The 26078-nt window shown below is 38.2% G+C and overlaps 2 protein-coding genes across 2 annotated transcripts; one reads left to right on the top strand and one right to left on the bottom strand.

The window, feature by feature from the left end:
- Positions 1–10717: 10717 nt before the first annotated feature.
- On the bottom strand, positions 10718–12607 carry LOC108203514 (uncharacterized). The gene has a single exon (XM_064086675.1). The coding sequence runs from the start codon at positions 12605–12607 to the stop codon at positions 10718–10720; it is 1890 nt and encodes a 629-aa protein (XP_063942745.1).
- An 8054-nt stretch (positions 12608–20661) lies between these two features.
- Positions 20662–21983, top strand: LOC135150388 (uncharacterized). Its single transcript, XM_064086674.1, has 6 exons — positions 20662–20861; positions 20945–21064; positions 21347–21454; positions 21547–21617; positions 21723–21802; positions 21888–21983. The coding sequence occupies exons 1-6, from the start codon at positions 20662–20664 to the stop codon at positions 21981–21983; spliced, it is 675 nt and encodes a 224-aa protein (XP_063942744.1).
- The last annotated feature ends 4095 nt before the right edge of the window (positions 21984–26078 follow it).

Here is a 26078-nt window from a genome sequence, read left to right as displayed (position 1 = left end):
GCCCACGGCAAAGCAAATATCAGGCCTCGTACATAACATTACATACATTAGGCTCCCACATACCGAAGCATAAGGAACTGCCTTCATGTTCACTATCTCCTTAGGTGTCGAAGGACACTGCCTCTTTGATAGAGTAACTCCATATCTGAAGGGTAAATTATCCTTCTTGGAGTCCTGCATGTTAAAACGAGCTAATACGTCATCTATGTAGGGCTCTTGAGATAAAGCCAACATCATTTTCTTGCGATCCCTTATAAGTTTGATCCCAAGGATGTATGCTGCTTCACCTAAGACCTTCATTTCAAATTGTTTGAACAACCATGCCTTTATTGAAGACAACATCTTAACATTGTTTCCAATGGGTAAAATGTCATCAACATAAAGCACTAGAAAAACCACTGCATTTCCCTCACATCTCTTATACACGCATGCTTCGCTTGGACATTGATCAAATCCATACGACTGGACTGCCTGATCAAAGTGAATGTTCCAATACCTAGAAGCTTGTTTCAGTCCATAAATAGACCTCTTCAGCTTACATACAAGATGCTCTTGGCCTTCTTTAATGAATCCCTCTGGTTGCTGCATATAGATGGTTTCCTCAAGATTTTCATTAAGGAAAGCTGTCTTGACATCCATTTGCCAAATCTCATAATCGAGATGAGCTGCTATAGATAAAAGAATACGGATTGACTTAAGCATGACTACCGGCGAAAAGGTTTCCTCATAATCGATACCTTCTTTCTGAGTATACCCTTTCGCAACAAGTCTTGCTTTCCAGGCTTTCACCTTTTTGTCTGATCCCCTCTTTTTCTTGTAGACCCACTTACATCCAATAGGTTTTATACCTTTGGGTGGTTCCACGAGCTCCCAGACCTGATTAGAATACATTGATTCCATCTCAGAATCCATTGCCTTTTCCCAAAGACTTGCATCTTTGTCTTTGATTGCCTCTTCGTATGTCCGGGGATCATCATCATGTTCATCAGAGACCAAGTCCGAAGACTCTCCCAAAAACATGAATCTGTCGGGCTGTCGAACAACCCTCCCACTACGACGAGGAACTGGTGCGGCATCAGTGGCCGGTTGCGCAGTCTACTGTGGTTGTTCTACTTGTACTACAGGTTCATTATTCGTCCCTCCCACTAGTTCCTCTAAAACGATACTACTCATGGGTTTGTGATTCAATATATACTCTTCCTCTAAGAATCTTGCATTGGTGCTAACAGTGACATCCCGATCCTTAGGACTATATAATAAATAACCTTTTGTTTTCGTGGGGTAGCCTACAAACAGCTTTACTTCAGTACGAGATTCTAGCTTAGTCGCGTTCTTGTTCAGCACATGTGCTGGACAACCCCATATCCGAATATGTCTTAGACTCGGTTTGTCCCCGGTCCACAATTCTAAAGGGGTTTTAGGAACCGACTTAGAAGGTACTAAGTTTAGAAGATAAGCTGTTGTCTCTAAGGCATGTCCCCAAAACAACTTGGGTAAATCTGAATAACTCATCATTGATCTAACACTCTCTAAAAGAGTCTGGTTCCTTCTCTCTGTTACACCGTTCTGCTGGGGTGTGCCTGGTGCAGTCAACTGGGATTCTATCCCATTCTCTGATAAATATTCCCTGAATTCCCCAAGCAAGTATTCGCCACCACGATCTGATCGTAGTGACTTGATACTTTTATTATGTCGCTTCTCCGTTTTAGCTTTGTACTCTTTGAACTTATCAAAGCACTCAGACTTACGGCGCAACAAATAAACGTACCCATATCTAGAATAATCGTCTATGAAAGTGACGAAATACTCATAACCACCTCTTGCTTGGATATTCATGGGTCCACATAAATCAGAGTGAACCAATCCTAACACTTCTTTGGCTCTATTCCCCTTTGCCTTGAAAGGTCTATTGGTCATTTTACCTTCCAAGCAGGATTCACAAACTGGAAATGGCTCCATTGCCAATGAGCCTAAAGGCCCGTCTACTACCAGTCTTTGAATCCTCCTTAAGTCAATATGACCTAATCTCAAGTGCCAAAGATATGTTTGGTTCAAACTAGAAGGGTCTTTTCTTTTATTAGAGGTAGAAGATGTGTTGTTCAATACCCTATGTTGTAGTTGCAGTGCAGGTTGACTAGGATTAATTATATACAAATTGTCTTGCAATGTACCAGAACATATAATCCGTTTATTCATCATAATAGAAACATTACGATCCAAACAAACATTATAACCATCCATAGCAAGTTTAGAAACCGAAATCAAATTCCTTCTAAAAAAATGTACATAAAGACAATTGTTCAAAACCAAAATCCTATCAGAAGCAAAAGATAAATGAATAACTCCTACTGCAACTACTGCTTCTTTTGTAGTATCTCCCATGAACACGTTGATCTCACCATCTCTAAGCATTCTGGATTGGTGGAACCCCTGCATAGAGTTACAAACATGATCAGTGGCTCATGTATCTACACACCAAGTGCTCGTAGATATAGCCGCTGTAAATGTTTCCGTAACTAGAGAAAGAGACATACCAGTATTGTTTGTCTTCTTCAGAAGAGGACAATCCTGTTTCCAGTGACCAGACTGCTTGCACCGGTAGCACTTCCCCTTAGGCTTCTTCACACCACCTTGAAGTCCCACTGCCTTCACAGCTTTCTGTGTCTGAGCCTTTTTCTTCTTCTTAATTCCTTTTAGCTTAGAAGAAGAACCTTTTTCAGCCACATTCATTTGAACACTCTGGCGAAATAATCCTTCAGCTGCCTGAAGTTCTGCCAGCAGTTCCGCAAGAATATATTGCCTCTTTTTCATGTTGTAATTCAAGCGCAACTGCTCAAAACTCTTAGGCAAGCTCATAAGGATAATGTCAATCTGGGTTTCCCCGTCAAGCTCATCACCAAGGATCTCTATCTCATTTAGATGTGACATCATCTTGAGAACATGATCCCTTACAGGTCTACCTTCAGCTATCTGAGTGTTCATTAAAGCCTTCATGGCTACTTGCCTAGTAGCCCTATTCTGATCTCCAAAAAGTTCCTTGAGATTAAAGAGCATATCCGAAGCAGTGGCCATAGCCTGATGCTGATGCTGCAAAACACCCGACATTGCTGCCAGAATGTAACATCGTGACATCTCATCAGCCTTTATCCACCGCTTATAATACTCTTTCTCCTCATCAGGAGCATCAGCAGCAGGCTGCTCAGGCTTGGGTTCATAAGTGCAAAACTTGAACTCCTCAGCAGTCAACACAATGTCCAAATTACGTTTCCATTCAATATAGATAGGTCCGGTAAGTTTGTCATCCTTAAGTATGGTGAACAGTGGATTAAAGCCCATTTTATCCTGAGAATCATGCATGAAAAAATCACATTACACATAAGAAGGGTGCATTAAAAATTAAGACCTATTGGTTCCTCTAACAATTATTAAAATTAAATGCACTAACGTTTAAACACCATAAGTTTCTGGTACGTCACGATGGGTGACATGTATACCACCTAAATTTGTTTTAACGTTACTTCGGTCCTATTACTAAACAATAAGCCACGTTGGGGTGGTCTATATTATTTTTCATAGCTAAGTGTATACCATCATCAAATCTTAAATTATCCGAAACTTACGGAACTTGGTACGCCACAATGGGCGGCATGTATACCTTCCGATATTCTTTGAATAGAATACTTCAATTCAATATTCGTGTCTGGTTTGATTTTTAGGCAGTGGAGGAGTCACATCGGTCTCACTTAATACCCATAAGCCTTAGAAATCGCCCCAAATCAGAGATAATGAAAATTCGTATTTATTCATATTAATTTAAGAAGTTTGTTCTAGTAATATCAATAACATTCTAGACACCATAAATTACATGCCACGATGGGTGACGTATACATAATTTATATTCGTCTTTATGTTAAATTACATACAAACAATGATGGAGACCATGGGATTTAATATCATATTAACTCCCTCTCCCACTTAGAATTTACTTTGAGGATTTTAATCTAGATGCATCGCCCTCTGTTAGTTCTTCGAAGTCCACATGGATACTATCATGGTAATAGCAACACAAAGAACACATAACATGGCTGCATACTATCATGATTAAAGCATTAATTAAAATATCCCTATGTCCATGTCATTCTAGCATGCGAAAGGTTAGTATCACATGGCATAACAACACAGACAAGAAACACATAATAACAATAATCAAGGATTATGTAAATCATAATTGAACACATCCACTATTATGGTCCCCGGAATAACTGCTTCGAACTCATCCTTCGAAAGATTCCAGAAAACTTCGAGAGCCCGTTTGGAGGCCTAAACGGCCTCAGAATACCTCGAAAAATTCCAAAAACAGCCTCGACAACATCCAAACCGGGCTTGCCTGGTTCATAGCTAGTTCCGTCTCATTCTGCCGTCTCCGAAAAGTGCTCGTTCGCCCAAATCGGACATCGTATGCAAAAGTTACGGCCAAAACACTGCAGCACCCCCGAAAACAGATCGCAACAGCGGAAGATCTCTATTTCTTGCAGCCCCGTTGATCAAACAATTACATACAAATTGTACAGACGAACTAGCCTATTCTATTACATCAGATCATAATCTAAAACAATTACAAATTGAATTACAAGATTAAACTATCACGATCAACCCTCGTGATTTACAACAGCCACGATAAACCACGTGGAATCCAAACATAACAGAATTAAAACACGGCCAAAATAGTGGACAACGACCTGCATCACAGAACCACTTCATACATGCATATATAATCATGACATGGACTACATATCATAAAACGCAGAACCGCAACCTCGCTCTGATACCATTGTAGGAACAATCGGACCTTGGCCCTGCGTTTTATGATACTAGTTAAAAGTTCGAACATTATATTAACCTTAATCGCTACGGCGCAAGCGATTCAAATCCATGTCTTCTACTGTATTCCCTGATTCTCCTTGGACGAAGTGTGGCCTTCGATCTCCCAAGGTGTGCCTCTCCTTAAAGCTTCGAAAACCCAAAACCCTAGATGTCTCCTTGAGAAAAACGTCTGCCTCTCTCAAAATCTAGGATGGATTAGTTTTGGTGTGTCTTTCAGCTTTAGGAGAACGAGAATATATATAGGCTACAGTAGAGATCATGGACCATTAGGTCAGGCCTTCCAATGACATTCCAGGCCAGGCCCAATGTCATTAAATATTAATTCAATCCACTAAAGAATTAATATTTGCACTACCTTTCCTAATTCCGTAAATTAATTATTTAATTCGGCTCCCATATTAATTGCTTATAAATTCCCCATGTTTAAGATATCGCATGTCCATTAATTAGATTAATTTCTGACAATTAATTTAATTAATATCTTTTATCCTTGATCATCCACTCAACCTTATAATTATGCAAGAACAAATCTGCCTGCAGGACTAAAGCATAATTATCTTTATGAGCTTTCAAGAGGACATCATCACCCGAATATATTTTTCGGACATGGTTTCCTTATATAGTCAATATCCCACTCTGTATATAATGTCATTGCCCAATACATAAATTCGTAATTTAAAGTAAATCACTTAACTTATGAGTCAAGGCATGTGCATTAAATACAAGTGTCAATCACTATATCCGAATTAAGAACTTAAGCATTAATAACATCATGGAATCTTAGTTCTTTATTGTCAGAATTAAAGAAACAATTATTCTACTATTTTGATCCCGTTCAATATACACAAAGTATATAAGTATTATTCAATAGTCAAGATAAACTATTTCCAAATAATACTTCAGTCGTTCCAATGGTTTGTCTAACACCATTTAGACTGTGAACCTTTATTATATTAATAAGGAACTCGACAATCGAATCTTCTGCCATCCCATTTGATACTAGATTGTCTACAATATATAATATATAGACAATGTGAAAACATGCATTCAAGATTCTCAAATAATTGTTATATACTTCAAACGAATATTTTAGTATAACCCTAACACTGAGGACACATAAGATGATGTTGAATCCAGCCAAGTGTGCCTTTGGAGTTCGGTCTGGAAAATTTTTTGGGTCTGATGGTCTCAAAACGTGGGATTGAGGCCAACCCCGACAAGATAAAGGCCATCCTTGATATGGAACCGCCTAAGTCTATAAAGGATGTTCAAAAGTTAATAGGTAGAATCGCGGCAGTGGGACGTTTCATCTCGAAGTCCGGGGATAAGTGCTTGCCCTTCTTTAAGGCTTTGAAGAAAGTTAAAGATTTTGAATGGACAAGTGAGAGCCAGGAGGCCTTTGAGCAGTTGAAGAAGTATATGGTAGAGCCACTACTCTTGTCAAAGCCCGTAGATGGAGAAACATTATATGTCTACTTGGCTGTCTCTGAGAAAGCACTGAGCGCGGTCTTGGTTCGTGAGGATCGAAAAATCCAAAAACCTGTCTACTATGTTAGTAAGATTTTGCATGGAGCAGAGCTCAACTATTCTGTGATTGAGAAGTTTGCCTTAGCCATGATTACAGCTTCAAGAAAGCTGAGACCTTACTTCCAGGCTCACAAAATTGAAGTCTTGACAGACCAGCCCCTTAGGAACATAATGCATAGCCCGAAGGCTAGTGGAAGGTTAATCAAATGGGCAGTAGAGCTCGGGGAATTCGAAATTCGATACAAACCACGGGTGGCAATCAAGGCTCAAGCTCTAGCTGACTTCCTCGTTGAATGCACCATTGACAACAAGGAAGTCGGGGGGCAGGAGAGTAAGGTAGAGGAACCCAAAGAAGAGGAGAAACCTAAAGAGTATTGGTTACTATTTTTTGATGGAGCTTCAAAAACAAAAAAATAGTGGGGCAGGGTTGGTGCTCCGAAGCCCGGATGGGTTCACGGTCGAGTACGTGATCAAGTTAGACTTTCCAACTACCAACAATGAAGCTGAGTATGAGGCCCTTATAGCTGGATTGGGATTGGACAGAACCCTGAGGGTTAAAAACCTGAAAGTCTGTGGGGACTCAAGACTTGTGCTGTCACAGGTTAATGGAGAATTTGAGGCACGAGAAGAAACAATGCTGAAATACTTGTGGATTGTTAAAGCCCAGATGACACAATTTGAAAAATGTTTGGTAGAACATATACCCAGGGAAGAGAATGCAAAGGCTGATGCCTTATCCCAGTTTGCATCCTCGGAGAATGAGGTGTGCTCGGGAAGTGTTTACTATCAGGTTTTGAAAACCCCAAGTATCAATGCCAACCTGGTAGCCCCAATTGACACGGGGCCACTTGGATCGATGAAATCAAATCGTATCTCGAAACTGGACACCTACCACCTGATGTTGGGGAAGCACGAAAACTACAGGTAAGAGCTTTAAAGTATGCACTGATTGAGGGGATTCTCTATAAGAAGTCTTTTGTTATACCATATTTGAAGTGTTTAAGGCCAGATGAGGCCCGGGAAGCTCTAAAAGAGGTCCATGAAGGAATTTGTGGCCAGCACCTAGGTGGGAGGCCTTGGGTTCTTTTGGCCAAATATGCTGAAGGAGGCGAAGGATTATGTTAAGAGATGCGATCGATGTCAGAGATTTGCGCCTGTTGTGCGCCAGCCCCCAGAGATGCTGACATCCATTAACTCCCTGATTCCCTTTGCTATGTGGGGGATGGATATCCTAGGGCCGTTTCCACTCGCCAGTGCTCAAAGGAAGTTTTTGATAGTGGCTATTGACTACTTTACCAAGTGGATTGAGGCCAAACCCCTGGCCAAGATAACCACCAAGCAAGTTGCTCAGTTCTTCTGGGAAAACATCATATGTAGCTATGGCATACCCTGGGTCTTGGTTACTGACAATGGAGCCCAGTTCAACAATTCAGAGTTTGTAGGATACTATAACGACTATAGCATTGTGCTACGATTCACATCGGTTCCCATCCTCAAGCCAATGGGCAAGCTGAAGTAGCCAACAGGATAATCCTTGATGGACTAAAGAAAAGAGTCGAGAAAGCGCATGGGTCTTGGGCTAAAGAGATTTTTCCTATACTATGGGCATATCGAACAACTTGCAAGGTCTCCACCAGAGCAACCCCGTTCTAGTTAGCTTACGGAGCTGAAGCCGTGGTGCCACTTGAGATAACTCATACCTCCCCCAGGGTCCAGCAGTATGAGCCCGAAGCCAATGAGGAAGGAATGAGACTCGCACTTGACATGATCGATGAGGTCCGAGATGAGGCTAACGCCAGGATCGTTGAGAGCCAAATACGAGCTTCCTATTACTATAATCTCCGAGTCAAGGAGCGATTCTTCAGAAAAAGGGATTTAGTCCTAAGGAAAGCTGAGGCCTCAGGATTTGGTCCCAAGGGAAATATGGCCCCAAACTGGGAAGGTCCGTATCAGGTGAAGGATGTTATTGGTCGCGGCTCATACAAGCTTCAGACCCTGGATGGAGTTGAGTTTCCAAGAAGTTGGCATGCCACCAACTTGAAGATTTATTATATTTGATTATCTTAGTAAGTAGATGACCATTGAATAAGTTCTGATAGACCACTGCCAGTTAGTTTATAACTTAGTTGATGTTAGTTGTTTATCTCTTCTACTATAGTTTCAATAAAATTTCTTATGGATTGCTCCATATCTCATGTTTTTAATGTTTTCCTTGAGTTTTTGCTTGCCTACCATGAACGGATCAACCCGGAACATGAATTCAAACCACTACAAGAAAAACAACCTTAGACAACACACATTACACAACGGTTTGAAAAAGTTCCGTTGTGCCATTCTGACATACAACGGCGAAATATTTTTCCTTAAAATACAGTTGTCTGAGAGCCGAACAGACATTGGTTACGTAAACTATTGTCTATTTGATTATATTCAAAACTCGACAGACAAGCTTGATTTTTGGAAGTGTTGTGTCACATTGTTAACACAATGGTCTAGTAACCGTTGTGAATTGAGGTGGTTAACACAATGGTTTTTGATGTAGTGTTGTGTAATTCAGACTGTGGTTTATTAGTACCATTGTCTTATTTTGTCTCCAACAATGGTTTATAAATACCATTGTAACATTGGCAGCTAACAGACAATAGTTTTAAGAAACCGTTATCTATTTACTGATGATAAAAAAAACCTTGAAATTTTCATCAGACAACCAATACCAACCAAAATGCTTAACCAATACAGACCAAACCAAAGTTCTCAGACCAAACCAAAGTTCTCAACAGAATCAACCAACTACAAATGCATTAAGAAACTACAATCATCAACCAAATTCACTAACAAACTATAATCAGATAATACATAAACCAAACAAAATAATCGAATAACATATTATGTTAAGATTCCATCAGTTCTTGAGGCCATTTGAGACAGAGAATCATGGAACTTGGACTTCAAATTAAAATCCAAGTGTTGCAAGGGCAGGCAAGTGAATGTCAGTACCATTGTGGATGCTATCCATTCTCTTACGACCATTGAATGATTTTTTTTGCTATGTTAAAACCATCATCTATAAAAACAAGACATTCATATCTTATCAAGGTAGATGATGATTTTACCACGGAAAAAATAATCTTATCAATGTATAATATCAACAGCAAGGCATATGGACACCACTGGAGAGCTCTCGAAGGCACCCTGCACACCTTGAATAATCAAAATTAATGAATTAGATACATATGCATGGCTTTAATTCCTTATAGATAATTCAAATTAAATAAGATGTTATTATGTATTACCCTCATGCAAGCTGGATCAATTCGTCTTCCTCCCGCATGTAGTTAGAGTTTTGTTCCTCGTGTTCGTCAACAGTGGGGAACATTGGCACATATAGCTCATTCTCAAGTTCAATTTCTACGGATCCTTCATTTTCATCATCACTTTGATCATAATAGTTCTTCTCAGGTAATCTCAACACAACAGACCATATTTTCTCAAGAGGGTCGTCAATATAACAAACTTGCTTAACATGTTTCCCTAAAACAAATGGATCATTTACAGAACCTAATTTTTGTAAATTCATCAATTTATATCCTAAGTCATCCACTTTAACCCCTCTGTTCATATCTACCCAGTTACAACGAAATATAGGGACTCTAAACTCGTTATAGTCTAACTCCCATATACTAGTTATGACTCCATAATATGTGTGTGAAGTGTGTTGAATATCTATACCCTTACTCTGCACAATCATTGTATCTGCAACAACACAAACACCGCTGCCCTGAACTTGTCGTTTATCATCACCCTCTTTGGTGCTATAAGTTACACCATTAATTTTGTAGCCGCTGAATGTTGGAACATCCTTGTTGGGGCCTTCCGCAATCCACATGATCTCTTTAGTTACCTTATTCTTGTCATCAACCAACTCTGACTTAATCTGACCAATTAAAATCAAATTTACTCGTCTCAACCAAACTAAATTCAAAATCATAATAAAAAACCGAATTAAAAATTGCAAACATATACCTTTTTTTGGAATTAAAATCATAAATCACTCCATGATCTAGTTTTCAACAATAATTTCCAGAACAATAAGCTACATTAATCGATCAAATCATTATACCTTTGTCTGTAACCATTTAGGAAATTCATCATTTTCTTGTTTTTTAGCCAGTGTTCGTCATTCTCATGTTGTGGATATCTCATCATCAAGTGCGCCATATGTTCGCTGCAAGTAAAAGCAACTGTATGTCAACATGCTGATAAAAATGCAGAAAATAGGGAAATAACAAACACAGATTTATATAACTTACTCTAAATATGGCTTATCGTCATTGATATTTTGAAGAACACACAAATGAGCTAGGTGCAATTCCTTACTGTTGGGCTTTATTATTGTTGCACCTGATAAGGGTCTGCAAATTATATCTTCATTATGTTTAGTATCTTGATGCAATCCTGTAGTATCTTCCAAGTCAACCGAACATTGCACAGCCTCTTCTGCACAATACCCCTCGGCAATACAACCTTCTGGACGAGCTGGGTTCCGTACATACCCCTTGAAGGTCTTCATATACCTCTCGAAAGGATACATCCAACGTAGAAAGATTGGCCCGCAAAGCTCAACCTCTCTCACAAGATGAATTGAGAGATGTATCATCACATCAAAAAATGACGGGGGAAAGTGTTTCTCTAGCTGGCATAAGGTTTCGATCAACTGAGACTGCATTTTTTCTAATTTATCTATCTCGATGACTTTGCTGCAAATTGCCTTGAAAAATAGGAAGAACCTAATAATTGTGCCCCTGACCTGTTTTTGAAGGCTTGATCGAATTACAATTGGTAGTAAGTGATGCAATATTGTATGGCAGTCATGAGATTTCATACCAACAAGCCGAAGTTTTTCCATGTTTACGAGATTCTTGATGTTTGAACAAAATCCATCTGGCAACTTCATCTTAAGAAAGGATGAGCAAACAATTTTCTTTTCTGCATTTAATAAGTTCAAGGATGCTAAGGGTACCTTCTCTTTCTTTCCAGGAGTTTTTGGCCTCAGCTCCGTTCTTATTCCCATCTCAGCCATGTCAAGACAGACAGACTCTCTATCTTTAGTCTTTCCTGGAATATTGAGTAGAGTTCCAACCAAAGCTTCACAGATATTTTTCTCGATGTGCATTACATCGAGGCAATGCCTAACTGGCAAAAACTTCCAATACCCAAGTTGGAAGAATATAGCAACCTTCTTCCATATGGGTCGAGGTTCACCCTTCTTCCATCGACGTTGGCGTTGTTTCTTACCAAAGACATGGCTCCCTAGATGTTGTACTCTTTCAAAAACTTGCTCTCCAGTCAAAGGATTTGGAGCAACGCCCTTCTCCACAGTGTTATCAAAAGCTGATTTTTGCCTTCTATATGGATGCTGCCTTGGTAACCACCTCCGATGCCTCATAACCACTGTCTTGCGGTAATTAACCAACCTTGTAGCATTTGTTTGATCAACACAAATTGTACAAGCATTATACCCTTTAGTGACATTGCCGGACAAACAACCTAAAGCCGGATAATCACTTATTGTCCATAATAAAATTCCCCTAAGCATGAAAAACTCTTTCTTATATGCATCGTACACTTGCTTCCCATTCCATAACTCCTGTAAATCTTCTAAAAGCGGTTGGAGGTACACATCAATATCATTTCCTGACTCAGTCGGGCCAGATATCAACAAGCAAAGCATTATATATCTTTTCTTCATACAAAGCCAGGGTGGAAGATTGTAAATCGATAATAATACAGGCCAGGTTGAGTGATCAGTACGATTTCTGTGGAAAGGATTGAATCCATCAGATGATAAAGCTAGTCGAAGGTTCCTGGTCTCTGATGCGAATTCAGGCCACTTTTGGTCAACATCTTTCCATGTTTTTGAGTCTGCTGGATGTCTCAATTTACCATCTTTTTGTCGCTCGATATCATGCCATGTCATGTTCTTTGCAATGTGATCTGTATTGAATAAGTTTCTCAATCTGGGTATCAACGGAAAATACCATAAAACCTTAGCAGGGACCCCTTCAAGTTCCTCTCCTTTCTTGTTTAATTTCCACCTTGAGGCCTTACATATGCGGCAAACAATTTCATCCTCATCTCTCTCACCACGGTATAGAAGACAATCATTTGGGCATACGTGAATCTTTTCATACCCCATTCCTAGCAGACATAAGGTTTTTTTGGCTTCATTAAAGGATGATGGGATAGTGTTACCTTCTGGAAGCATAGAAACAAGCAAAATTAAAACTTCAGAGAAGCATGAATCAGACATATCATGCTTTGCTTTCAAGTTGTACAGTTTAACTAACGCTCTTAACCTAGTGTGACTCTCACATCCGGGCTAAATAGGTTCTTGTTCACTTTGAACATGGTTAATAAAATCTGATGAATCCGAAGAACTGTAATAATCTTCATCACCACCATCCATTGCTCTGTAGACGTGGCCATCAGATCCAGTACTGTCTATCTCATCTAAAGAAGGAGGCCCAGCTAAATTTGTCTCTCCATGCCATATGCAACGCGTGTAAGTTTCATCAATACCATGTTGGAAAAGATGGTTTCTAACAGTCTGAGCTTTCCATGATTTAGTGTGTGCGCATTTTAAATATGGACAACTTAGTTTTTCTGCATTACACCCATGCTCAAAAGCAAACATCAACAATTATTCTACACCTAATTGATACTCTCTGGTTCTTCTATCAGCTCTCAACCATGATCTATCCATATTCCAATGATTCAGGGGGAGACGACCTTCTGCAGATTAAAGAACAAATTGAGTGCCAAATAAATTTCATATCCGAATTTCATGCCTAAAATTAAAATTCTACCTATTCTTAACAGAATGAACAAACTATATATAATCAAAAATTCTCAACATAATAAACAAACTATAAATATCATCCAAGAATAGGCATATATAAGCATAAAAAGTTAAAATTGCTCCAAATCATTTTTGCAAACAAACATGGCAAACTGCAAATAAAACCCCAATAAATTATCTCCCATGAAACAATCATACAACTGAGCAGCCTAATACTATGCCTAATCAAAACCCCTACTTCCACAACCTCATCCAGGCTCAACAAATGCATATTACAAGTATTAAAACAAAATCAAAACATATATGAGCATAAAAATAGATCCCAAAAACAAAATTAAGTGCAAATTATAGAATATATCAAAACGCAAATAAAATACCTCAGAAATAACTGTGAATCTCGTTTTGATTACAACCCTTTCGTTAAATGAGATATAAGATGGAGATTTGTAAGATGAGAAGAGATGGAGATGTGTAAGATGAGATATGAGATGGAGATGTGTAAGACGAAGATGAAGATGAAGATGTGTATAGACAAAGATTTGGAGAATTGAAGATGTGGAGATTTGTAAAATGAGAGATTCGGAGATTCAGACACAATAAATGAGATGCGGCTGCTGTAAGGAGATTTGGATAAGGGTTATACGCTTTAGTCTTTACTGTTACACAACTGTTTAATTAACGGTTGTAAGGAAACAGTCTTAACAACGGCTCCACATAAAAAACTGTTGTAGGACAATTAAACTAAAAAAAAGTTAAAATAAAAATGAACCAAATTACTATGGATCGTTGGATTTAAACCGATCTAGATCTTGGCCGTCAATACGAATTAGATATTATTTCATTTTCCTCTACCTAATTTTCCAAATTTTATTTCCATTTAGACAACGGTTATTTTTAAAGAAATTAGTTCCCCCAAAAATTTCGTTTCCCACTTCTTTTAAAATTTCGTTTCCCTCCTTAGTTTTAAAATTTTCAAAACACAATAGACAACGGTTTGAGACAACTAAACCGTTACAAAACCATTGTCTATTAAACACTAGAGAACAAAAAAGACCTTTTTATAATAAGACATACTAATACTCCAGTCTGAGTAACATGTTAAACAAGGATTTTAAGAATGAGATAGTATCTTAACCGAATACACAGATTCTTATATTTGAACAGGGATTTAGATATTTTCGAAACGGGAATCTTGTAAGAACGAGATAGTATCTTAACCGAATACACAGAATCCCGTGAGGACACGCCCTTTAATCTTATCTTTGAACATGGATTTAGATATTTTCGAAACGGGAATCTTTTAAGAACGAGATAGTATCTTAACCGAATACACAGAATCCCGTGAGGACACGCCCTTTAATCTTATCTTTGAACAAGGATTTAGATATTTTCGAAACGGGAATCTTTTAAGAACGAGATAGTATCTTAACCGAATACACAGAATCCCGTGAGGACACGCCCTGTAATCTTATCTTGTAACAAAGATTTAGATATTTTTGAAACGGGAATCTTTTAAGAACGAGATAGTATCTTAACCGAATACACAGAATCCCCTGAGGACACGCCCTTTAATCTTATCTTTGAACAAGGATTTAGATATTTTCGAAACGGGAATCTTTTAAGAACGAGATAGTATCGTAACCGAATACACAGAATCCCGTGAGGACACGCCCTGTAATCTTTTCTTGTAACAAGGATTTAGATATTTTCGAAACGGGAATCTTTTAAGAACGAGATAGTATCTTAACCGAATACACAGAATCCCGTGAGTACACGCCGTGTAATCATATCTTGTAACAAGGATTTAGATATTTTCGAGACGGGAATCTTGTAAGAACGAGATAGTATCTTAACCGAATACACAGAATCCCGTGAGGACACGCCCTTTAATCTTATCTTTGAACAAGGATTTAGATATTTTCGAAACGTGAATCTTTTAAGAACGAGATAGTATCTTAACCGAATACACATAATCCCGTGAGGACACGCCCTGTAATCATATCTTGTAACAAGGATTTACATATTTTCGAAATTGGAACTTTTTAAGAACAAGATAGTGAAATAATATATGAATTTAGAATATCCAATTTAGATTAATTCACATATCAAGGGTACCAAAATCCGTCCGATTTATGCTAAAATGCCCCGAATTTTCAATTCATTTCGATTAATCGATTGATTTTGATTTTTCGTTCCCCCCGTTTTTTCCCACAAACATTTCGCTAATTGATAAGTGCATATTTTTGTATATTTTAAATGCCTAATTATTGCTTGTTTTCACTTATTTATTTGTTTATTTGTCTTTTTTGTAGGAATATTGCAAATGCTTGAAGAAATAAAAGAATAAAGCAAAAAAGAGAAAAAGATGGAAGAAAAGGATCATAGGGGAATATTCTCAAGGAAGCATCTAGATGGGACACCTACACCCCCCCTCTACCCTAATTTCCCCCTATAAATACACACCTCCTCATCATGTTTTAACCTACCTAGGATTTCATATTTTTAGTAGCCTCTCTTTTATGTAGTAGATCTAGTAGTAGCACTCTAAATTTGTAAACACTTTTATTATATCAATACAACTATTCATTTTTGTTCTTAAATCTTGCTCTTTACTTTTACTTCTAGGCTATGAAATCTTTCTCTAACCACATGAGACTCAAAATTACTTGTGGATTGAAAGGAGCCTAATTATATGTTTTAAGCTTGCATTTTTTAGTATTTAGATTGAGCCCCTTTTAATTCTCAATATTATTAGTGGGTTCAATGGTTTAGTATTCTAGATTTTGATTTTAGCTTGTAGTTTGATGGGGGTTTTGTTAGAGACTTGGTAGATAAGCTAGTTTTGAAGTTTGGTATAATTTGGAGTTGTTTTGGTTTGGTTTGAATCTTGTTTTGATCAAGAGACGGGTAGTTTAGGGGTTATTTAGTGTAGAAATTAGTGTCAAATTTTGAATTGAGGTTAGTGGGTTTATGTTGGAAATATTATGTTTAGGCTAGATTTGAAATTTGGTATAATTTGGAGTTGTTTTGGCTTGATTTGAGTCTTGGTTTGGTAAAAAATGGGTAGTTTAAGGGCTATTTAGTGTAGAATTTAGTGTTAAATTTGGTTTAAAGGTTAGTGGGCTTTTATTTGTTATATTTGGAATGGCTAAATTTTCCGGTCAAATCAATTTTCCGGCGAGATTTAAGTTATGTCGACGACCCCCATTTATTCCGGCGAGTCTCGTGTAATTGGTTGTTTGCGGAAGTCCGGCGTACATGTTTTGTTTTAGTCTGTTTTCACGCGCTGCTACTGATTTCTTTTCATTTCTTTTTTTTTTCCTTTTTTTATTTTGTTTTAAGTTAAACGTGCATCACTGTTTGTTTTTGTTTCTTTTTGTTTTCGCTGTTAGTTCGATTTTGTTTATGATCTGTTTAGTCAACTCGCAGCCGGTTCATGTATTAGCAACTTATTTAGTGTTTTTCTTTATTTAAATTAGTTTTGATGAAAATTTAATTTTTAATTTTTAAAAAAAAAGTCATTTAAATTAAGATACTCTCCTCAAAATCTTTTGTTCTAATTTGATTAAGTTAAAAATTAAGTTTTCGCGAAAATAAATTTAGTCCTTGGAACGAATCTTATATTACTAAATCGGGATCGTGCACTTGCGATTAATTTCAAAATATTATTTTGAGCACATCACTAATACAGCCTAACACCCTTCTCAAACACACTTGTCCAAACACACTTTTCTAAAGACACTTGTCCAAACACAAAACCTGCTCTGAGTCTCGACTCTCTCACCATTCTCCGACTCTCGACTCACTCACCATTCTCCGACTCTCGGCTCACTCACTCTCAGCTAATCATCACTCACTCTCGACTCTCGAGTTTTAAGGTACATTCTTATTGTGTTTGATTTGGGCCTTTCTGTAAAGAGTTTAGTGATGATCTATTTTAGGGTTTATTTGATTTGGGTCTTTTTGTAAAGAGTTTAGTGATGATCTATTTTAGGGTTTATTTGTATTTTTAGTGTAATTTTCTGCAAGTATTTTAGGGTTTATTTTAGTGATGTATGCATGTATGTGTTTCTGTGGACTGCATGTTTGGGGAGTGCATATATCTATTTTAGGGTTTATTTGTATTTTTAGTGTAATTTTCTGCAAGTATTTTAGGGTTTATTTTAGTGATGTATGCATGTATGTGTTTATGTGGACTGCATGTTTGGGGAGTTCATATATCTATTTGGGGTTTGATATCTGGGGTTTCATATTGGGGTCTGATATATGGGGTTTGATATCTGGGGTTTCATATTTGGGGCTTGATATTTGGGGTTTCATATTTGGGTTTTGAAATATGGGATTTGATACCTGGGGTTTCATATTTGGGTTTTGAGATATGGGGTTTGATATCTGGGGTTTCATATTTGGGGTTTCATACTTGGGTTTTGATATATGGGGTTTCTGGGGTTTCATCTCTTGAAATGATCTCTTCAGTACTTATACTATTTCAATCTGTCATTACTATATCGTTTGCTACCATGTGAATTGTTAGAAAATCTGTCATTACTTATATTGTTTGCTATCAGGGAATTCACTTGAAATGATCTCTTTAGTACACTGAATAGTTCCGTTTGGTGTTTCATATTTTATTGTATAGACAATGACTAATTTAAAGAGAAAGAATTCCTCAAAGGCGAAGTCCACTCGATCTTCACCCCATCCAGCCACAATGAACGTGCTAAGGGCTTTAAGAAAAACACGATCCATGAACAACGAGAGCGAAAATAGCAAAAACAAATCGACAGGAGAGGCATCAATAAAGAAGAAACCAATCTATGAAAAATTACAAAAGCAATTGAATAAGAAAAAGAAGCGAGCCAAGGCTGATACCACACCAAACCAAACTCAAGGACTTAAATTATTGAAGCGTGGATGTGTGACAATGCACAGAATTGTTAGACGGAAGATGATGGGTGTCAAGCTAATGGTCCCTTTCAATGCAAAAGGAGAGCCACTTGGTGATCAAGGGGCAGAGATGCAGTCATATATTGGTGTTTTAGCAAGAACTAAACCTCCAATCTGGCATGATACTTGGAAGGATGTGCCAGTTGACACGAAAAATAAGATTTGGGATTGTGTGCAGGTTGAATTAAATTATTTGTAATCGTTTAATAGTTATTCATTCACTTATTTGTGTTCTAACTCTACTTTGGTTGGTCGGGGATATATGCAGATGGCTTTTATTGTACTCCAGACAGCTAAGAGGATGGTGTTGAACTCAGCAGTTCAGAAGTGGAGAGAGTTTAAATGTCGGCTGACCAAACACTACATTTTACCCTATGTGGATCAACCAGAGATGTTGATCTATCCTCCCGCGGACTATTCGTTCATAGAAAAGTCTGATTGGGACATATTTGTGGCTGATCGCACATCAGTAGAGTTTCAGGTGTGTCTGCACTTAGCATCTGACTTTTCAAATAACCCAATAAATGTGGCATATTATCTTTAATCTAATTAGGTATTGTCTAATAAATAGTTTTGCTCAAATAAGCCTATGAATATTCAGAGTAAGGTATTGTCTAGTAAATTTTTGCTGTACATGATTGTCTCTTTAAAGTCACCTTGTAGGAGATGAAATATTTATGTTAAGTTAATTCAGTGTAAGAGATGAATATTTATGTTAAGTTAATTCAGTATATTATTTTTTACTACTATAGATGTCCTGACATCAGAACAAGCATCATAGAATAATTTTAATGTGCTATTTTCTTTTAGTAGCATTGTAGGTAATAACAACTATCTATAATTTCTAATACACCCAATTTGATTTCTAATGTTGTACTATAACCTCATTGGTGTATGTCATGCAGAAATTTCATGAAGAACAACAACAAAAAAGTCAGTTGATTAAGTATCCGCATCGCTTATCGCGAAAAGGTTATGCTAACCTTGAACAAGAATGGGTTAGTAAAAATTAAACAACAGTCCCACTTTTTGCATTCATTCTATTTATAAAGCATGATAATATTTTTACTAAGGTGATCATCCTCTATATGTGAATGCAGTGTGAATCTCATCCGGAAACAGAGGAGGTGGATAGGTCGATGACTTGGGTGTTAGCTAGGAAAGACAAAGATGGAAAATTTTTAAGTGATGATGTTGAAGAAAAAGCTAAGGAAATTGTAAGTTACTAAATTCTATACTATCTATGAATAATATCTCACAACAATGAGCAGAACTGAATCGGCTTTACCAGACTATCTTTATTAAATCTAATTTTTATATTTTAGCAGTCAATCAAATATAACCTCATATTAAATACTTCTGTTTGATGGTTATTTTGTAGGACCGGTTGAAGGAGGAGGTTAAGCAGGGTGCACTGGTTGCTGAAGGTGTTGATGACGTGTTAACAAAGGCGCTTGGAAAGGCTGAGCACGGAGGAAGAGTACGTGGCCAAGGAAAGCATGTGAGGCAGTCTGTTTACTTCGATCTTCCAAGACAAAAAAGAGCAAAAACAATGGATGAAAAGATACGTGAAGGAGTTCAAAAATTTATGGCAGAGGAGACTCCGAGGATCATTAAAGAGAGAGATGCTTTCTGGGCTACTGAAATGGAAAAACTCAAAATTGAGTTATTGAAAAAGGTTGTACCAAATGATGGTAGTCCATTCCATGCTTCCCATCAAGCAAGTGGCTCTCATTCGAAGGATGAAGCTACTCAGGATCTTGATAAACCTGAAGCGGCAAGGAAGATATGTGTTGACGATGTCCCAGAAGATGAAAAGGAAAAAAGTGACAAAGCTATGGCTGCGGAAGAACTTGAAGATTTTCATAATACTGGTGAACCAGTTATTGTGAAGGATGTTGATGTTGTGGAGATTGATAAAAATGAATTCACAGATGAAAGGAAAGTGGTAGCTTCTGAGAATAATGAATGCCAACTAGCAGTTGGGTCCATAAGCAATATTGTGGCTTATGCAAAAATTGACGAAGTCCCTGTTGTTGAAGGACTGGAGCAGACTATACACAGAGTAAGGCTGGTAGGAGAAAATGCAAGAGTATCCATCACTAAAGTTCTACAAAGTGATGCGAAGATACCATTCCCCATTGGTGATGAAATTGTTACTGTGCTACAGGCCGTGGGAACCTTTGTTGCATGGCCGAGGGACATGATTGTTGTGGAAAAAAGTAACACAACCAAAGTTGTGCATGATCCAAAGGTTAGAATTAAAACTTTATATATTAAACTTGTTCAAGTCCGGTCTGTGTATTTAACATGTTTGATTTTGTTTTTACTAATTTGAAGTGCTTCTTTTTTTAATTTTTCAGGGAGGCAAAAAAGGACCTGGGAAGAAAGTAAGGAAGACATATAAACTGGTTTAGGATATTCAACCAGAGCTTGTTGTTCCGATGGGTGCAAATTATCCATCGGCATTGAAACGTTTGTGGACCTGGGCAAAAGACGCCTTGAGTGATGGTCAAACAGTTTCTTTTGAGCTAAGCGAAGAGGCTTTTGGATCTACGAAGAAGCGAGCCATTTCCATATCTGATATACACGCAGTATGCTCTGGAGGGGAAATGGCAGGGTCTGTCATCTGCATTTATATGAAGTAAGTGAATTTTTCTTATTTTTCGTAATTACTTGCTGCTTGAATGAAAACTTAATCTCAGTAATGCGTAAATTTATATGCAGTTTCTTGAATGACTATGTGCAAAAACATAAAATGGCCAACTTGATAGCATTCGTAGATCCAAGCACGATTGGTGCTCTTGGCTGTGGAAATGTCGGTCAGAGGTCGCGAGCACTTGCTTTGTGATTTAAGGATGCTAGGAAAGGCCAATACTTTCTCATGCCGTATAATGATGTGTGAGTATTTACATTAAGTCTAGACTAGAAACAATTGTTTGATTTCAACAGCCTGCTAGCTAATAAGTATAATAATTAGGAACTTTTTTTTTGCATGTAAGCCAGTGATGTAATCAAGATTACTGGAGATAAAATTTAATTACTATTTTAATTTTAAGCCTACTACTTGAGTTGAGATGATAGATTACTACTCAATTTTTGTACTTGATCTCTTTTATGCTTTCGTAGGAACCATTGGACATTGACGGTTGCCAATCCCGAGGCAGAGATTGTCTATCACATGGACCCTCTGAAACGACGCATTGCCAATGGCGAATGGGTAGAGGTTGTTGATAAGTGAGTTTCACATCATTTCTTCACTTATTAACTTTACTAGAATTATTTTATCATGGTTAGTATATTTGTCGATAATTATTGTTTGCTTACAGTGCCATCAAGTTTTATAAAGAGGATCAGAAGAAGGTTGTTAAGAAGAAAATTGGTATGGGAGAACATGGCGGTAATAAATTATCTCATATTCTATTTCTATCAAATATAGAAATCATATATTCAACTGTGTAGTTATATTTTCTTTTGGAATTTTAGGGAGTTCCGGTGCATGCAGGGACTAAAGATTGCGGCCTCTTTGTTATGAGGTACATGAAAGAAATAGTTCAGGACAAGGATCTTGACTTCGCAAATAAGGTGAGTTTCACTTTTGTTAAGTTTTTACAATAACTGTCTTTGTTGCTAAGACACCTGACTTACAAAAATATGGTCCATTTTTCAGTGGATGCGTAGGAGCAACTTGGCGTATACACAAGACAACATTAGCGAAATCAAGATTGAATTCGCTAAATATTTTATGAAACGTTATGCATGTTAGGTCTTGGTGCGTGAAGGTAGATTCCAAATAGAACTATGTTGGTTTCTTTTGATTAAACTTTTCTCCGGGTTGAATTGTTGGTTTGTAAACTTGGTTGGGTGGGGGGATTTGCTTGGTTACTGAATTGTTGGATTTATCTTATTTTGGTTGGGATTTGGTGAATGGTATGTATGGTATTTTGTGAATGGTATTAGCTAGGTATGGTATGGTATTTTGTGAACTATTTGGTGATTGTTGGTTGAATGGTATGGTTGAATTGTTGGTTTATAATGTTTGTTGGATGTTTGTAAATGGATGGGATTAGGTAAAAGTATCTAAATTTTTGCAAAAGTTTTATAGATCAGAAGAAGATGGTTTTTCGAATTGTTTGAGACTAATATATCTTCAATTTTTAGACAACTGTATCTAATTTGCATAACAATTGAGTGAAAATAACTAAGACAATGGCTAAAAGTTATAAAACCAGTGTGGGTTATGTATGCACACAACGACAAAATTTGAATAACAGTTGCGTGAAACTAATTAAGACAATGGGTGAAAGTTGTAAAACTATTGTCAGTTAAATATTCACACAATGTCCAAACAAAGAAACAGTTTTATGAAAAAAATACCTACAACACAATTAATGTATGACACCATTGTTGTCTGCATCTTTTCTTATGATTCTATCAAATAAACTATTGTGTGAAGCAATTGATACAACAGGTTATTCAATAAAACTATTGTCTTAAAAAGTATCCAACAATGGATTTGCAACAAAACAATGTCGTCGCAAATGAGTTCCAACAAGTGTTCTCCGAAATAGCAGTTATTCATATACTAATTACACAATGGTTTGTACTCTTAAGTTGTTGTGTAAGATTTATTAAACATGAAATCCTTGTAGCTGTTGTAAAACACAGTTGTGGAACACAAACTGACACATTAATTTTTTTCATAGAAACCGTTGTCTTACATATTGTACAACAAGGGTTCTTTTCCTAAGAAAATGTTGTTTGAGTGGTTTTCTAACAACAGCCTTAGGCCAATACGGTTGTTTTTATTGAACTGTTACAATAGTTCTGATATCTCAAAGCGTTGTGGTAATAAAGAATTTATTTATGTGATCAAAGAACAACAGGTAGTAACTGTTGTCTGAACTACAGACATTGTTGTCTGAAATAGTTTCCTACATTGGTTTCTTACGTAAACAATTGTTTGAAACAGATTTCAACATTGGATTTCATTCTAGAACTGTCGTGTCACCAACTCTTAGACAACAGACTTAAACTGTTGTTGTAGAGAAAGTCCAACAACAGTCTCATTTCCGTTGTCGAAAATACTATCAGATATCGCCTCGATATTCAACGGAATCCCAGCATGACATACAACGGTTATAAACCGTTGTATGACCCTGTTTTTCTTGTAGTGAACACAAATAAGTTACGATTAACATTGATTTAGTTAAAATTACAAGCTAAGGCTTGATAAGTCCGATACTACGAGTTAAGGCTAAATAAGTCCAATACTACAAGTTAAGGCTAGATAAGTCTAAATAAGTAGACCACGCAGGGTCCTTAATAAATCCTACTCATCGGACTCGGAATTAGCCTCCGAGCTATCTGTAGACTCGAACTCCCCAACCGGATGCCTTTCAATAACATCCAAAGGTTCGACTTCCACTTCAATAGGACTAGGAGAGTCAAGAACAATCCTCATGGGACAGATATACTCCACGCTAGGGTCGAACATGTCCGAATGAACCTCATGAATGCTCTTAACAGCATCGTTCCACCCGATACTGTAATCCTCTGGAAAGGCGATCTCATTGTGCTTCTCCATCACCTTGTTGAACTCATCAGAGTCCGTATAGTCGTCAATGATAGCATCCTTTCCATTTCGAGCCTTGACTAGCTCGCTTCGAGCTTCCACCAGCTCCGATTGAGTCTTAGCCACGATCTCGTCCTTTTCCATATCCTTGATCCAAAGGGCCTCCATGCCTTCTTCCAAGGATTCCTTAGCCTTCTTGTGGCTCTCAATTTGTTTTTTCCAAGCTTTAGCCTGATGAAGGGCAGCTTGGAATTGAGCATTGGCCTGAGACAAGTAGACAAACGGGTTAAGGAAGACTCGAAAAACCTAAACAATAAGTGTGTAAAGATACTTACACTAGCAAGGGCCTGAGAGCCAAGGCCATCAATCCCCTCGATCTTCCACTGTAGCACCACATCATGGTAGTCGGCAGGGGTAATAGAGTGAAGGGACCAATCAAAGGCATGAACAGTCGATGCCAGCACTGAATCAGTCCTTCGAAAACCCCAAGCCGGTTTACAGGCTTGAGACTTGGAAGCCTGAGGCTGACTAGATGATCGGCCCTCCACCGAATGAGGTTGAAGGAAGGCGGGCAACTCCCGAGGGTCCTTAGCCAACCTATGCCGCTTCATCCGCCCCGTCTCCTCTTGAAGGGGCGCATTCTGCTCATTGATTTGTGTGGCAGCTGCAAAAGGGAAACAAGAAATAAGTTTAGTCATGAATAATGGGGTAGACCTGAGAAAAGTCCTAGGTGTAAAAAACAGGTTTATACCTTCATCACTAACCCTTGAAAGACCAAGATTTCTAAGATTGAACTCATCAAGGAGATCCCAGCATTTGGATTGGCTATTGTCTTTGACCAATTCAGCATAGGCTGCCTTCTCGACATCCGATAGGTGGATGGAGTCGACACTCCCATCAACGACCTTACAAAACTTGGATCTGAATAGAGTTCCCCAATATCCCCCTTCCCAGTGTAGCTTGAAGAACTCTTTCTTCCAACGAGGGTTGTTATCCGGAATGGAGGAATTGTTGAAAATATGAGGCTGGTCAGGCAGAGGACTAATAAGAACCCAACCGGTAGAACCCGCTGGGTAGTTCTTGAATTGGAAAATCTTACGAAACAATGGGACAAACATGGAAAGGCCTTTAGATAGGCACTGAACCATGAAACAATGGATCATATGCCAGGCATTGGGCGTCAATTGGCAAGGATTGAGTCCCACATCAGCTAAGAGCTTAGGGATGAAGGGATGCAGGAGAAACGTAAGTCCGGCTAGTAGAGCATGCTTTTATATAAACAAGTGCTGAGGATCCCAATGACAGGTCCTATCCCCGGGTTCGGCACGGACCAGGGAATAAGCCTTGGGAAAGTTAAGAAATCTATGATAGACCTTAGCCAACGAAGGCGAACAATCGGCAACATAGCCATAAGAACCTAGCTCGGCTAGGGATGGGTATTCATCCCGCATAATATTGATCAAATCAAGTAAAGATGAACAAGAAGAGTTTATAATTATAGGAGTACCACTCTTGGACGTGGAGGAGGTGCCCTTGGCCTTGAAAATCTTGGCCAAGCGTGATGCTTCCCGATCAGCCATTTGAGCTCGAAAGAACCTTGGTGGTGAAATGAGGATGCTCACTTATTTATAGGATGGCCAACAGGTCAACAGGCCAAGTGACCTGCTATTACAGGTCAATTAGCCAAGCCCAAGAAAAAGCCTATAATCTAGAAGATTTTAGAAGGATCTAGATTTTCCTAAAGCCTAAAATTAAATGAAAATACAATATTTATACATATTTACATGTATAAAATATGTATAAAACTCAACAAAACCCTAATCAAGAGATTAGCCTAGAAAAGGTCCCTAAAACCTAAACTAAGGCCTAATCTTATCTGAAACCAACAAAACCCTAATCAAGCATGATTACACTCAACAAAACCCTAATCAAGCATTATTACACTTAATGGTTGCATAATCCATGTTTAACCTATGTTTAATGCAAAACGCTTGAGAGCGCTCGAGAAGCGCCCTTGGAGCGCCCTATGAGCGCCCCAGGAGCGCGAAGAGCGCCCGTGGAGCGCCTGAGGACCTCATCATGTTCGACTGGGGCACGCAAGACGCCCTAAATCGACCTGGGTCAGGTCCACAATCAACATGGGTGTTAAAAACACCCAACGCTCGAGAGCGCCCTACATGCGCCCTGAGAGCGCCCTATGAGCGCCCTAGAATCGCCAAGAGCGCCCGTGGAGCGCCTGATGACCTCACCATGTTCGACTTGGGCACCCAAGACGCCCTAAATCTA

The sequence above is a fragment of the Daucus carota genome, chromosome 2, assembly GCF_001625215.2.
Source record: "Daucus carota subsp. sativus chromosome 2, DH1 v3.0, whole genome shotgun sequence".
Lineage (NCBI taxonomy): Eukaryota > Viridiplantae > Streptophyta > Magnoliopsida > Apiales > Apiaceae > Daucus > Daucus carota.
This window is presented reverse-complemented; position numbering and strand designations above follow the sequence as displayed.